This window comes from Molothrus aeneus, chromosome 13, assembly GCF_037042795.1.
Source record: "Molothrus aeneus isolate 106 chromosome 13, BPBGC_Maene_1.0, whole genome shotgun sequence".
In the NCBI taxonomy this organism is placed as follows: domain Eukaryota; kingdom Metazoa; phylum Chordata; class Aves; order Passeriformes; family Icteridae; genus Molothrus; species Molothrus aeneus.
Genome location: NC_089658.1, coordinates 4,489,447 through 4,504,962, shown reverse-complemented (window position 1 = coordinate 4,504,962; position 15,516 = coordinate 4,489,447). Strand labels below are relative to the sequence as shown.

The 15,516-nt window shown below is 43.8% G+C and overlaps 2 protein-coding genes across 2 annotated transcripts in view; one reads left to right on the top strand and one right to left on the bottom strand.

The window, feature by feature from the left end:
* Positions 1-9,641, top strand: part of TMEM266 (transmembrane protein 266) — an 84,738-nt gene extending 75,097 nt beyond the window's left edge. The window contains exons 11-12 of the mRNA XM_066559150.1: positions 1,215-1,265; positions 8,622-9,641. Coding sequence (XP_066415247.1) covers positions 1,215-1,265; positions 8,622-9,181 — 611 coding nt within the window. The 3' untranslated portion in view covers positions 9,182-9,641. The remainder of the gene's footprint in view (positions 1-1,214; positions 1,266-8,621) is intronic.
* Positions 9,642-9,802: 161 nt separating this feature from the next.
* Positions 9,803-15,516, bottom strand: part of ETFA (electron transfer flavoprotein subunit alpha) — a 29,750-nt gene continuing 24,036 nt past the window's right edge. Inside the window, exons 10-12 of the mRNA XM_066559152.1 lie at positions 14,045-14,110; positions 10,713-10,793; positions 9,803-9,900 (exon numbers count right to left, since the gene is read on the bottom strand). Coding sequence (XP_066415249.1) covers positions 9,862-9,900; positions 10,713-10,793; positions 14,045-14,110 — 186 coding nt within the window. The 3' untranslated portion in view covers positions 9,803-9,861. The remainder of the gene's footprint in view (positions 9,901-10,712; positions 10,794-14,044; positions 14,111-15,516) is intronic.

Genomic DNA, 15,516 nt, shown 5'->3' with positions numbered 1-15,516 from the left:
GCCTTCTTATGAGTGCAGCTATTTCAGGTACAGAGTGCTTGGTGGTTTGGGTCTTGTTGTGTGAGGAAAGTGTTCCCCAGAAAACATCTGTTTCTTTCACCTGCAAACCGCAATGTGCTGTGATGAGGCAGGACTGTAGCCACAGAGACCCAGGGGATGAAGGAAATCTGGCTCAAAGGGATGAGCACGGCTTTCTGAAACATGGTATCAAAAAGAGCACTTAAAAGGAGAGAGTGCTTTTAGAGCACAGATACACCACAAATTGGGCAGGTCAGGTTGCCTGGAAGCCTGAGTTGTCTGGGCCTGCTGATACTGTTTCTTAGCAGCACTGTTTGCCTTCAGAACAAGAGAACTTTATGGTTTTTTCCACAATGGTAAAATGTTCTGCTTTTCCATAAGATAACAGTAAACCCCCTGTCATCTGTAGCATCTAAAATCTGTACATGCAATGGAGCTGCTGCTTTCCATTCTGTGGTCACATCTTCATTTTTAACTCGCTGCTGAAGTTCAGGTGTAGCTCTCATGCATGTACTAGAGGTTTAGTATTACACCCTTAATTAGTAAAACTATTTATAGTAGGTTTTAAGCCAACAGATAGTGTAATGTTAATATTATGTTGTATACTTATATGCATGTATTATATACGCCAAAATAACTCTTCATTCATGGAAAAGAAGTGACATTATATTTGAAGGTAGGGAATTGCACATTAAAATCATACATGGTGCCTCCCTTTCTCCTGTGGGGAAGGAGGTGACTTGGGGATGTCAGTGTGCAGCAGCAATGGCTCTGTCTGTGCTGGTGCCCTTGGTTCAGCCTGTCGGGAAAAATCCAGGTTTATCTGTGTGCCCTGGCTGGGACAGGAGGCCCCTGCAGACCAGGGAAAGGCCAGTGTTGTGTTTGTTTGCACAGAGTGAGGGGAAATGGCCAGCTCTGTGTCAGCCTCTGGAAAGATCACAGAGCACCTTTCCTTTGGAGCCCAAAGTGCCTCATTCCCAGGCTGGTGCTGCAGAGGACTGTGACAAAGGATAATCCAGTCCTTGTGCTGGCTGCAGCCACAGCGTGGATGGGGTGTGATGCACACAGGCCTTGTAGCCTAAAATCCAGAGCAGATGGCTCTGGGCATGCAGGGAGAGGAAAGCTTTCTGTGGGGTGGGATTCAGCCATGTAATGAAATAAATGCTCTTCTAAGGGCTGCTTTTCTGTTCTTTCAGAGGATGACATGAATAATTACATCAGTCGATACTACAACGAGCCCAGCAGTGGTGAGTGTTGCTTACAAACACAAACATGAGTGCTATGTTTGCATTGCATTGTGTGCTGTAAACCAGGTGAGACTGGGCAGTGCTGTAGATCTGTCCTGGAAATGAAACCCACCACGGAGTCTTCTGGTTTGGTCCCTGGAAGTGTGTGCCAACAGTCATTCTCTGAAAGGCCCGAGTTTGCTCTTGCAAACTTGTGTATTTAACTCAGGATAGTTGGGAGATCTGGGAGGGGTTAATTCCCTGTAGCTGGGCTGTCCAGCTCACAGAGCACTTCAAATGGATCTGAGAATGAACAGTAGGGACAAAATAAATGAAGAGAAAAGAAGTGGGGAGACAGCTTAGCCCAGCACCATGCTGGGAACCTTTCAGAAAGGTTAAACGGAATGGTGGGAAACCTCAGCAGCTGGGCCTGACCCGAGAGCAGCCTTCAAATGGATGTTCCTGGCAGGAGTCCTGCTGGCAGGGGGGCTCTGCCCAGCCCTGCTGGGCAGCACAGGGGGCTCTGCCCGTGCTGGGGGCTCTGCACAGCCCTGCTGGGCAGCACAGGGGGCTCTGCCCGTGCTGGGGGCTCTGCACAGCCCTGCTGGGGCTGGCCGTGGTCTGGCTGCTGGCAGGGGGGGCTGAGGAAGGCAGGCTCTGACAGGTGGGGTATGAATATAACATTTTGTATATATATTAAAAATGTGTGTGTGCTTAAATATAATGTGTTATAACTGTGTATCTCCACATACACATCCCCATATATATTATACAGAGTTATAGGAAAGAAAACAATGTGTGTGTGCCTGCATATGCATGTACATAGAATATACACAAGGTATGTGCGTGTATATATACATAAGTAGAGTGTGTTACATACTTTATATATAGTATGCATACATAGTGGAATATAGGCATATATAGATATATTTCTCTATATAAGGATATGCCTAGTATATATATAATGTATGTGTATGCATATAAATCTATACTGTGTTCTATATATCCATAGATATAGTTATACATATCTGTATACACACACAAACCCAGATACATATACATGGATAAAGATGTAAGTAAACATACATGTTTCTACATGTATGTATATAATGTATCATATATGTCTCTCCAAACATACACACATCCCCATATGGGTATTATGTAAGCAGATTTATACACATATGAAGGTATTTTTGATTTTGTGTCTGCATATAGGTGGAGCTTTATCTAAATATAAAGACATGGGAAAGACTGTGTCTCTGTACATACTGAGATATTTTATTAGAATGCATATATTAAATGTAGAAAGGAGTGTGAGAGGTGGTCAGAATATATGTGTATATATTATAGAAATACATGTGTATATATTACAGGAATGAAAATATCTCTCTGTATAATGTATTGTATATCTTTAATCCTGTATATAAATGGAAATAGATTCATATGGAACTGAGGCTACATAAATACTAACCAGAAGGGAGTGTGAGTGTCTGGTTGTACGCCCAGCTGGCATTCAGTGGGATCCAGGCAGGCTGGAGAGGGGGGCTCCTGAACACTCCCAGTGCTCAGCAGGGCAAAGGGGAAGCCTGGCCCTGTCCCTGGGCACTCCCCAGCACGAGCCATGGCTGGGGATCGAGAGCAGCCCTGAGGAAAGGACCTGGAGATGCCTGCCCTGCTCTGCCCCACCTACAGAGCTGGCCCTGACAGGATCAGCATCAGCTCAGCCCCACCGGCAGCGCTGACCCAGCAGTAGGACCTGGAGCTGCTGCAGCGACTCCGAGACTCCGGAGCTGCCCTGGGTCAGGCTGGCAGCACTGAGGGGATGATGAGGCCCTGGCACAGCCCTGTGGCAGTGCCCAGGGTCAGGCTGAGCACCCTGGGATGGTGAAGGTGTCCCTGCCATGGCAGGGGTGGCACTGGGTGGGCTGGGAGGCACCATTCGGTGACTCTATGAGCACATGGATATTGTATTGAATACCTACACTGTATCACTGGGCAGATAGATGTGCTTGCTGAGGATGGCTTCTGTGTGTGTTCATAGATCAGGATATGTGCATATGAATATGGCTGCAGTATGGTCCCGTGTATTTAAAGATCTGTAAAGGCATTTGTACATGTTTGTGTCTATAGATTCCTGTTTTATATGCATTACATTTATATGTGTGTGCATATGGAGCTGTAATGTATGATGTATCTCTAGCCACATGCATACATGCAGAGCTGTGTGCTTGGATGGGACTGTGTAGTCTGTATATACATACATGCAGTCTGTACACAGTCCATATAAAGGTACTTGCAGTGTGGTATAATGTCTATCCCATATATATGGGGATAGATGCATATTTATACATGTGTGAGAGAAACTGTATATTCATATTTTATATATCTTAGGTCATATAGGGGGTGTGAATGGCTATATACATATATTTTTAATATGTATCATATCTGTGACATAAATATGGATCCGTCTTTGTGTATCAAGTATATATATTATATTATTAATTATATCCCCATATATATAAATTCCCCACATAGACACAAAGGGGAAAAAATGTCCATATATTTTATTTTAAAACATAATTATATCTGTTTTAGAAGTGTGTATAAGACTTTCTGCATATACATCTCTTTTTAATCTATTTTATGCATGTTATTATATCTTACATATAAAAATATACTTGTTTTTCTATAATTATATAAGCACATAGAATTTTATATATAGGCTTATCCTACATCTGTATAAATGTATAGAAGCTATTTATGCATATATATGCAGACAGATACAAAGACAGGTAAAGATCTGTGTACTACTTTAGTACTTTGTATATGTATAAATATAAGTAAAGATACATATATAGATACAGGGAGAGATATATGTGGGAGAGCCTGTTTAAATATGTGTATGGTTTATACATTAGAAAGGACATGAGTGTGTATATATAGAGACATATGTATTATATATAGAATATGTGTACATATGTAGATATATTATGAAGGGGGAACATTGAGAAACACATGCATAGAGATATTCCCTCTAAAAATATGGATGTCTATATATAAAGCTGTGTATATGGGTATATAAAGTCTGTACATGTGTGTGTGTGAGAGACAAAGCCTTTGAATCCATAGACACATGAATTATATAGAGAGCTATTTAAAAAATGTACACACGTGCATATAGAGGTATAAAGTATTGGTTTTATTCGTGTCTATCCCTCCACACACATCCCCAAGCTCTACAGGACTATGTATAAAGATGTATGAATCTATACATAGCTGTAGGGTATGTAAAAAGGGAAAGGTGTGAGACCATTTCTGTGCAAATGCATATATACATAATGTGTATGTGTGTGTGTGTGTGTGTGTGTGTGTGTTCACATATAGCAATGATGTATTTCATGTTTGTATCCCTGTATATATACATTCCACATATGTGTATGTAAGCATTACAGATGTATATATTGTATCCTATGTATGGGGTAGATACACACATATATTCCCCCAGCTCTGTGGATAAATGAATATATAAATTTGGGGGGGACACCCTGTATATATCTATGTATTTTATTTTGTGTGTATGTGTATACAGAGAGATATATATATATACACAGGTTTATAGATGTGTTTATATACTGTGTTTATATACACAGTACTGTTTATAGATGTATATCCCCCTGCTATACATTGAGAAACATTAAAAGGGGGAGGTAATAGAATTTTATATGTATAATATGTATCATTGGTGTTAAGTATAATGTACAATATATGTATATCCTTATAGCTGCAGTCACTGTGTATGTACACACAAATTTATAGGTGTGTATAGGTATGTGTGTATGAACATACACTTACAGATGTGGGGATTTGTGTTCTAGGTAAGGAGAGCAGAGGGAGTACTGTGTGTTCCATGTACCAAAAGTCCATATGCATGTATGCTGTATTTTACAGGGGACTCTTCATCCATGTACACACTGCCTGTATGTCTACAGAATGATTGTGTGCGAGAGACTCTGTGTGTTGTCTATATATATATATGTATGTACACATATATATATATATACACACATATATATGTATATATATACACATATATATGTATATATATACACATATATATGTATATATATGTATATATATGTAGTGAGCAGGTATATATAGGCATATCCTATTTATTTACAGATGTATGTGTATATATACACAGGTCCCTTGATATTAACCTCCATTATACAAATAGCAATAAAGATATATCTAAGTTCTCACATAAAGTTACAATGTATTTTTAATATATATTTGTATATAAATACATGCATCTTATAAATAAATATACACAGAGAGGTGGGATCTTTGTTATTTAGTAATAAATAATTCTATATATTTAAGGTGTGAGTTATGTATTAGAGCGTATATGTGTGTGTGTATATACACGTGTGTGTGTATGTAAAATACTCTGTATGGAGCTCATGTATGCACATACTGCCCATATCTGTCTGGAGACATCTAAGGATTATGTGTATAAAAAGGGAGAGGGGGAGACAGACTGTATGTGTGTAGCAGTGTGTCCTACAGCACATGTATGATGTGCATGTATGTACAGGTGTACAGCACTGTTGATGTTTGTGGATTTCCCTCTGTACCTCTGAATTCCTGTGTCTCTCTCTAACACGGTGTGTGTCTGTACACGCATCTCACTGGCTGTGGGCAGCTCCTGTTCCAGGGAACGTGTGTGTCTGGGTGTGCAGGTGTGGCTGCAGTGCATATCCTGATCTGTACACTGTCCCTGTATGTACACACAGTGACAAGCCTGTGCATTTCTGCACAAAGGTCAGGCTGTGCAGCTGCCAGTGACAACCGGATGGAATTCAAGAGGGGACTACACAGTGCATCTGTAAAATGGCTGCATAGCATAGGAATGATGTATTGTTATGGGGGGACCCTGCTCTACAGTGTGTGTGTGCATGTATATGCAGCCTATTATTGTGGATATTTATATTTATAAATAGTATATTTTGATATATATATTGTGTATAATATATATATTATACACACAGTCCCCATATCTCCATGGAGAAGTCTATGCAGGTATGTTATAAGGATTTAAACTGGGGCAGGCCCATCTATGTAGGTGCATATTGTAGTACACATAGATGTATATCCCTATGTACACATCCCCATAATAAATTTTGCTGTCTGTAAAAGGGTGTTTGTATATAATTTAAAACATAATATGAAGGTTGGAGGTGTCATGTAGAGCTATACATGTGTTACATGTATATCTTATCTTATTTGATACATGTTAGATATATGTTCCTGTATATACATTCCAGATTTTTATATATACACCATAAGACATAAATAGTCATACACAAAGGTAAGTATACATGTGTGTAATTGTATACATTCTATTTAAAGTGTAACAATTACATTTTCAAAGGGGGACAACAACTGTTCTACAGCTAGTACCTCTATATGTTTTTATTTATCTATGCCTAGATGTACACACACACACACACAGCTATGTATGCAGAAAATGTACATATGTATGTATAGGTCTAATGTATTACATATAGGGCTTGTGTGTGTATATATATATATATATATATATATGTATATGTATATGTGTGTATATGTGTATATATGTATATGTATATGTATATATATGTGTGTGTGTGTGTGTGCACAGATACAGCTCTTCCCCCTATCTGTATGCTTTATATATAAAGATTAGGTATGTATAAAATTAAGTGGGTGAGACTGTGTAGATACACCTCTGTATTATATATGTGTGTGTCTACACATGGTTAGAGAGGTATATGGTATTATATATTGATATGTATGTCTAGATCCCCATAACATACTTGGAAAGATGTAAAAAGATACATGGGTGTATATTTTATTTATTTACTTATTTACATAGATGTACATATCAAAAGACTAAAAGGGGGAGGGGTTGTTCATGTATAGGTAAAATATATTCTGTATGTCTCTATAACTGTGTTCCCCAGCCATACACACACAGTGAGAAATCTATGTATTTATATTTAAAGGTAAGTATACTTGTGAGTGAAAGCACAAGTGTTTTCAATTAATAGATAATGCTATGTATTTAAAGGGAAGGCAGGTATTATTGGTCTATATATTATATGTATATGCACTGTCATATATGGACCTCCATATAGTCTAAAGATGTGTATATAAATAAAAAAATATATCAATAAAATATGTCCATGAAGTTCTGGCGTGGTCTGCCCAGGGAGGTGGTGGAGTCACCATCCCTGGATGTGTTTAACAAAGCCTGGATGTGGTGCCAGGGTTTATTTGAGGTGTTTGGGCTGGGTGGACTCGATGATCTTGAAGGTCTCTGCCAGCCTGGTGATTCTGTGATAAATAGCAATGTAAATACAGAGATAGATGGGGTCATCTACAGGTATCATGTTCTACATATATCTCTAGCCAATGAATATACATACAGAGAAGTATGTACACATTTCTGTAGAAAGGTAGAGGGGTTGTATATATTTTATTTAGTGGTAGACAGCTGTCTGCCTTTCAAGGGGACACTGTATCTTGTGTGTGTATAACAGAAGGTCTGTGTACAATGTATTGCATATGGGGCTCATACAAACATAATTCCTCATCTCTGTATCTACAGGCTGTGTGTATATGAAATGGGGTGGGGAGGGGGTGAGAGCCTTCATCTCTGCACCTGTGTATTGTATGTAACAAATGTGTGTGTTCATGTACGTATATGCAGGTATGTGGCATTAGGTATGGCTGTGTATCCCTCGCTGCCTGTGCAGCCCCAGCATAGATACAGGAGATACATAAAAGGCATGTGTGCCTAAGTTAAAGACTGGCTCAGGAGAGGGGGGCTGTTATTGTGTGGGTATAAATGTGCATTTTTATCTGTATATCCCTGTGGGGACACACCCACGTACAGAAAAATGAGTACAATTTGGGGGGGGTTGCATGCTGTGCAGCAGTAGCTAATTCCAGGTATTTAAGGGAGGCACTATGGCCCATAGGCACCTATTGCCTGTCCATGTACAGGCAGGCAAAATGGATGTGCAGTTTCTTATGCACATGTACACACCAGCTGTGTGACTAAAGCTCTAGGGGTTGGTGTATTTACACACACAGATCTAGGCATACAGTGCATCTCTATGAACAAACACAGAGAGCTGGGGATAGAGAAAAGGGCCGCCTTGCTGAGTATCTGTATATGACATATACACATGTATGGCTCAGAGGGGTCTGTGTGCTACATGGGTGTCTCAGATGGCTGTGTGTCCATCACTGTAGGTACAGAGTGTTGCACATGGCCTCGCTCTCAGCCCCTGCCCACAGGCCTCTCAGCCCCTCTGTGCTCTGTCCCTGCAGACAGCGGAGTCCCCGAGGCCGCCATCTGCGTGGTGACCACGGCCGCCATCGACGTGCACCGGCCCAACATCTCCTCGGAGCTGTTCACGGTGGAGGTGCCGCTGCGCCTGGGCAGCACCGGGACCTCGGCCAGCCTCACGTCGGGCAGCGCCTCTCGCTCCACGGCCAGCTCGGGCACGCGGGGCTGCAGCGAGAGCAGCCCGACCCTGGGCTCGTCCCCGGACTGCAGCGCGGCCTGCGAGGAGCCCCGGGCCGCGATGGCGCCCGCCCGGCAGCGCGCGGTGCAGGAGCTGCTCTCGTCCCTGTCGGAGGAGGCGTGCCTGGCGCAGAAGGGGCTGGATCCCGTCAACCTGAAGCTGCCCAGCCCGGCCGGCTCGGTGGGGGCCAGCCCCGACCTGGGCCACCGGCTCGGCGTCTACAACCGCAGGAACCAAGAGAGCCTTGATGTCTTCCAGCTCAAGCCGCTCCTCGACTGCCCCCAGGGTGCCCCAACGATCGAGGAGAAGTACGGGGCGCTGGGGGCCCCAGAGCCACGGCTGGGCAGGGTTCCCGAGGCATAGAGCCCGCCTGGGACAATGGGGACTCCTGTGGGGACACGCTCACCACGCTGGCCATGAGGCTGCCACAGCTGAGGTGGCGGTGCTGAAGACACCTGTGGCATCTGCTGCGATGGCCACCAGCCTAGGGCGAGGCCAGCAGCGCCTCTGCTCCCCTGTGCCTGTGTGCACACGACCTACCTGCCCTGCCACCAGCTCTGGGCCAGCTGGGACCTACAGTGGCCATCTGGGAACAATGGACCTTCCAGCAGTCTTAGGGCAGTATGGACCCACAGGGCCTGGAGGGACAAACAGACTGGGCCGGGAACACCGTGGAACTCCCACCGGTCCAGGGCCAGCACGAGCCCCATGGTGCCAGAGGCAGGACAGAGCTGCTGGACAGCTTGGGCCCAGCCTGACCCTGCCCAGGGGCTGAGCGTGACTGGGAGGGGTGTGGAGATGGGAATAAACACTGACAAACACATGCAGCCTCCTGCCTTGTATTGCTCTTGCCTTCTTCTCTTACCTGCTTTCCCTGTCTTGCTTTCTTCCACCCCACCACTCCATGTGCCATGCAACTGACCACCAAAAAAACCCCAACACGAAAAACAACCATCCCAACACCGCAGTGACCGACCCCACCTCTTTCCAGTAAAATCCTTTATTTGCCCTTACTCCACAGTGCCAGGTCCCGTCACCAGCACTCACTTCTTCTTCAGGAGCTTCGTCATCTCTGGCACCGCCTGCAAACACCAGTGCCAGGGTAGTGCATGTTCCCCTCTGACCCCCACAAACTGACCCTGTGCAGTTCCCAGCCCTGCACTTACACTGCCCACCCTCCCACCCAGCACAGCACTCCAGGCTCACAGCACTCCCCACTTCTCTCCTGCTGAATAAAGCCTCTTAATTATTTAAGAGAGCTACATTTCCATTAGGTGGAAATAATGCATTCGTACAAAATTTATTAAGGAAATTGTCTACATGGTGTTTCTTCAGAATGTGACTTTGTCTCTGGCTCACAAAGAGGCCCGTGCTCACCACGGAGCCAGCGGGCATTATTTCAGGAATGGCATTAAGTGCTGGCAGAGTTTCTGCCCATGCCTCCACAGAGCCACTCCCGCCCTTCACACGTGTGGCCACACACAGGCACTGGGACAGGGCTGGCTCGGAGCTCCAGAGGGAGCTGCAAGCTCCTCCTGGGCCTCAGTCAGAGAGGCAGCAAGCCCAGGCAGAAATAATCACACCTCCTGCCAACTCTCTACTTCCAAACTTTATGAAGCTTAAAAATACATGCAAGCACCTATGTGTGGTTATTTCCAAAGTGGTTCAACCTCAGGAAACCAGAACTGAGGGAACTGAGGCAGGCTGGCTGTGACACCCCCCAACACAACCTACCTGCAGGGATTTGATTTTAAGCATGCAAATCATGACATCAGAAAGCAAATCTTTAAACAACAAACACCCTCACACAGACGTGGTTAACACTCAAGGGATTATATTACATAAGCCCCTGTCAGCTCTCCCAAAGTTACCCTTACATGAAGTTTAGCCTCACCTGAAATAAGTCTGCTACCAGTCCATAGTCTGCCACTTGGAAAATTGGAGCTTCTGGATCCTTGTTAATAGCAACAATGGTCTGCAAGGAAAGTTAAAGCACCATATGAAATCTAGATATTGATCATCCTCTGGGGCTGGATTACAGGGCCAGGTCTTAGCCAGGAAATGGGCTATATTTCTCTCCAAGTCCCCAGAAGCAGAAGATTTATCTGGGCATTTAATATTTTTCCATCTCAAAAACAAGCACCTCCTTCCCTCCACATACATCACAATCCCCCTGAAAAAAACCCACAAACCCTTCCTTCCCTGCTCAGCATACACATCTCTTCTATCCTTCCCTGTAGAAAAGCCTAGAAAAAAATTACTACAAAGGATTATCTGCACATTCTAAGCTGCAGCACTGCAGAACTAACCTGGAGGCAGCATTTACAACAAGCACAATAAAGCCCTGCCCAAAGGCCTCTGTAGTTACAATGGGACAGCATTTAGTTTGTCACACAGTAGAAAACAGCACAACAAATCCCAACACAATGATCCAGAAAACAACAGTTTAAACCCTGCCCTACACTGAATCATCCTGAACTGCCTGTGACAGCTCCCAGCAAGATCAGCATGGCTGGGTGTCCCCACCAAAATGTGCAGCAGGCTGGGGAGCCCTCTGCAGAGGAAGGGAAAGGAAGCCTGAAGCAAAGCCAGCAGCTCCCAGAAGGAGCCTTTCACCAACCAGGGGCCTGGAGCACAGACTGGGGCAGTGCCAGAGGGACAATGGCTGGGGACAGCTGTGACCCAACAGGCAGCTGAGGTCCTGACTGCCACACCCAGGGAACCACGACTCCCTGCTCTGTTCTACTCCCTCCACTGAAAATCCAACAAAATTAATGGCTTGGGAAGCAGGGGCCTAGTGGCAGTAACTCAAAGAGAAACATTGACAAATCCTGTGGTTTTAGGCCCCCAGCAATGTTATTTCTTGGCCATTTGTCCCCTGAGAGTCCCTGCAGAGGACCCCACCACAAATGCAAGCGGGCAGTACCCAGAGCACTGCCCTGCCCTATGGCCAAGGACGTGCAAGTGCTGCAGCAATGCTGCCCTTGAAATGTTCTCCCCAGAGCTCTCCTCTGTTACAGTTTTACTTCAGTTACCCCTCTTTGCAAATGCAAGGCTCCCAGACAAGCTGCAGAGCAGGGAGCAAATCCAGGCTGTGATCCCTGAGCAAAGCCTTTCTCTGAGCCTTCTGAGGCCCTGCCATCCCTTGCAGAACCATCCACAGGGGCTGATGCTGAAGCCCAGCCAAGGCCAGCACCACAGGGGCTGCCAGCTCTGTCCTTATCACAAAAATAATTAACAAATTGCTTGCAAAACTGTCTGAAGCTTTGGTTTGGCAGCTTAGTCCTTCCTCTGCCTCCTTTAGCTGAAATAACTTCAGTATGATTTGGGTCCCTACCTCATTGCTGACTCGGGTGAGCAGCAAAAGCACCACCCTGCTCACAACAGAACTTTGTGAGTTAAATCTGAGTAAGAAAAGACAGGGGAACTCTCATGAGGGAATTAGAAATAAGGAAAGAAAGCAACAACAATTCTTCAGGTCTCCTCAAAAGCTGCATTTTCTACCTTGCTGTAAAAGAACAAATAAATTATACATCTCACTTGGTAGAAAGCATCCAACTGCTTTGGAAAACATATCCTGAAGTGTGCAAGTTCACAATGCCAGATAATTCAGAGTGCTGAGGGAGGACAGGGGACGCTCTAGAGAGCTCCCATGGCTGCAGAATTCTTTGTTTGGGAAAACTGGATCCTCTCCATAACTACCCCACCTAAATGCCTTAGCTGAAAGGAAGACAGAACACATTCCAAATACCAGTAACTAAATCTGAATTTTACAACAGACACATCAGCTTACGCTAAAAAACTCAGATATGGGAGAAGTTGAAGGGTTAAATAAGCATCTCATATCAATGAATTTCTGTCATTATTTGTTATAGCAGAATACCTCAAAATATCAAAGATGCCTTTGGAAAAGCCATAAAAGCAGAGGTTTTGCTGTGACAGTACAGGTTAATATCACTGCTCAGTGTTTTTGTAACAAAAGAAATTCTGGATCTTCAAGTCAGAGGTTCCCAGTGCTGCCGGCAGTCTGAAGTGAGCTAAGGTAGCAGATAAACACAGAGAGGGTCACATCAAGTCCATGCAGCTTCCAATATGCAGGGCTGGAGACTGAACTGCTGCAAACAAAGCTCCAAACAAAGCCACCTGTGGCCCAGCAGTGCCAGAGGAGCCCAGGTGGCCGTGGCAGCAGTGCTGTGCCTGGACTCTCCCTCTGCTGCACTGCAAGCAGGAATGTGGCAGAAACTGTGGCAGTGCTGGTCACCAGAACCCTTGGGAATACACTGCCACAATTCCCACTTCTCAAGAGACACCTTCACCTCTGCCCATCACACACCCTTAACATCTTGAATTTTGGTTGTTTTTTTCTCCAGTGCATCAACTAATGCTAACACCACTCAGGTCCCTGCTTTTAGAAAGCTTATCATTTCCCCCCCAAAATATTTATATAATACATGAGGAAAAAAAATGGTAAGAAAGCAGAGATCATCCTTCCACTCAGGCTGGTTTTGAGGACAATTACCAGTCACAAACTCCCTGGTTAAATACAAGAAACTACCTGAAAAGTTTTGAAGCCCTCCTCCTCAGCTTTATAAACTATTCAAAACTGTGGCTTGGTTAATTTCATTGTCTGAAAATAGAAAAAAAGCCACACAGCCTTTTTAAAAAATTTCTCTGGGAGGCAGGACCTCCAGTTTTTGATGTCTGCCATTTGATAGTATCAATCAGCAGGTAACTCTGCTCCTCTTTTCAAACACTGCACTGTGGGCCAAACTGGCAATTCCAATTTTGGATTATTTGCTTTGGCAGCTAATGAGTTAAACCTTTTAAAGTTTTACTGCCATTTTATTGCAGGTTTCCATTTGAATGGCTAAATGCAGGAATGTCAGAGACATCTTTTACTTTATGGAATAGTAAGTTCATAATTCAAATTGTGCATTGTTATGCATGAATTAATATGTCATAGTCTGGAATTAAGGCAAATGGAACTATTGTATAGAATTCAGGCATATGTGCTTGGGGTGGGTTTTTTTTAAACAAAGTCAATTAGCTGCTTCCACTGATCACTGTGGGTTGTAGTGCAAAGGTTTTGCTACTGCATGAGATGTTTTGCCACAGGATCTTTTTTTGTCAAAGTGTTTTAAAGTACTAAAGTACTGATGCAAAAGCAAGGGAGTCAGCTCACTTCCTTCCTCAAAAATCTCTTCTAGTGCATCCACCTTCACATACCTTGCTGTCTTTCATTCCAGCCAAGTGTTGGATTGCTCCAGATATTCCCACAGCAATGTAAAGTTCCTAGGAAAAAACAAGAGACAGACATTTTTGGTCTCCATACCACAGACTCACTAAGCTCTCACAAACCTTAACCCTAACAATTACATGCAGCAGTTCTTACATTACAGTAGTTTCCAGTACTAAAGGAGCTGATGGTTGGTTCCCTCCCCACCTGGGGATGCAATGTGACTGCAAAAGGAGAATCCCAAAGGAGCAAAGACAGATTAGGGGAAAATAATAAACAAAGTCTGCATCAAAAACATCTGCCATGCTCAGCTAAAGGCCAGGGCAGTCCATGTTCTCCACCACCCTGGAGATTCCCAGTGCAAATATTAGGGAAGAGAACCTACAGATGGATAATGCAGCTGCCTGAAGAGCAAAGCAGGGCTCTTCAGAGCCCCTCAGAGCCTTTACCTCAGACAGAATGCTCAAAGCTGAAATGGAGGTGTTAGGCCTTTAAATGTCTCCCTTTAGAGCAGGATAAACCTTTGAGGTTTGGTGCCCTGCACATCTGCAGTTTGTGTTCCTCACCAGCCCTCCCAAAGCCTCCCTGCCCACTCCCACACAGGATGGGTACAGAGGGCACACCAGCCACACCAACAGCTCTACATTTTGGGGATCCACTTTCACATCTCCAAAGAGCCTTACAGTCAAAAGAGATTGCAATTTATAGGTAAATAAATCTGAGTCAGCTGTTTTATTCACAGCTGAAAACTACTACTTCTCTTTGGGCTGAAAGTCATCCATTCTATCATCCACCCAAAACCAAGGGTATTTCAGGGCCCTGACAGTTCTTCCAGTCAGAGCTGAACTCTTCAGCTAAGTAATATTACAGAAGCAAACTAAGGAAAGTACCTTTCACCAACTCATTCAGTAACAGAAAATTAACACATCAATTTAGTTAGTGGCTCCTCTACCAAAAGCAGTCAAAAGTTGGTACTTCACATGTGCTTAGAAAAGACACAGCCCCAAATACTAACATAATTTCTCTTTTAAAAATACCAAGGGTATTCCATATCTAAGAAAATATAAATCTAATTTAATTCAATAAATAATATTGGGAGGCCACAGGGAGGGTAAGAGGATCAAAACCAATCTTAGCACTGTGCAGCTGAAACTGCCTTACAGTTATGTGGCTTTCAGCATGGCAGAGCCAAGCCCAGCTGTGGGACAGGCACAGAGCTACACAGGAGTGGCAAACCAAGGTGTTCAAACACAGACCCACAGAGGCTTCTGCCACACAGGCCTCAGAGTCAGTACAGCAATGAAAGAAAAAAATGCTTTCTCTTGTTTCTCCAACCACAGATTCTGCTCACTATGGTTTTGTAAAATAGGAATAGATAAATGAAATTTATGAAGTTCTTCTGTATTTTTATAGAAAAACTCTCTAGCGTAAAAACTGAAGGGGAGGGGAAATAAAGCAGAAA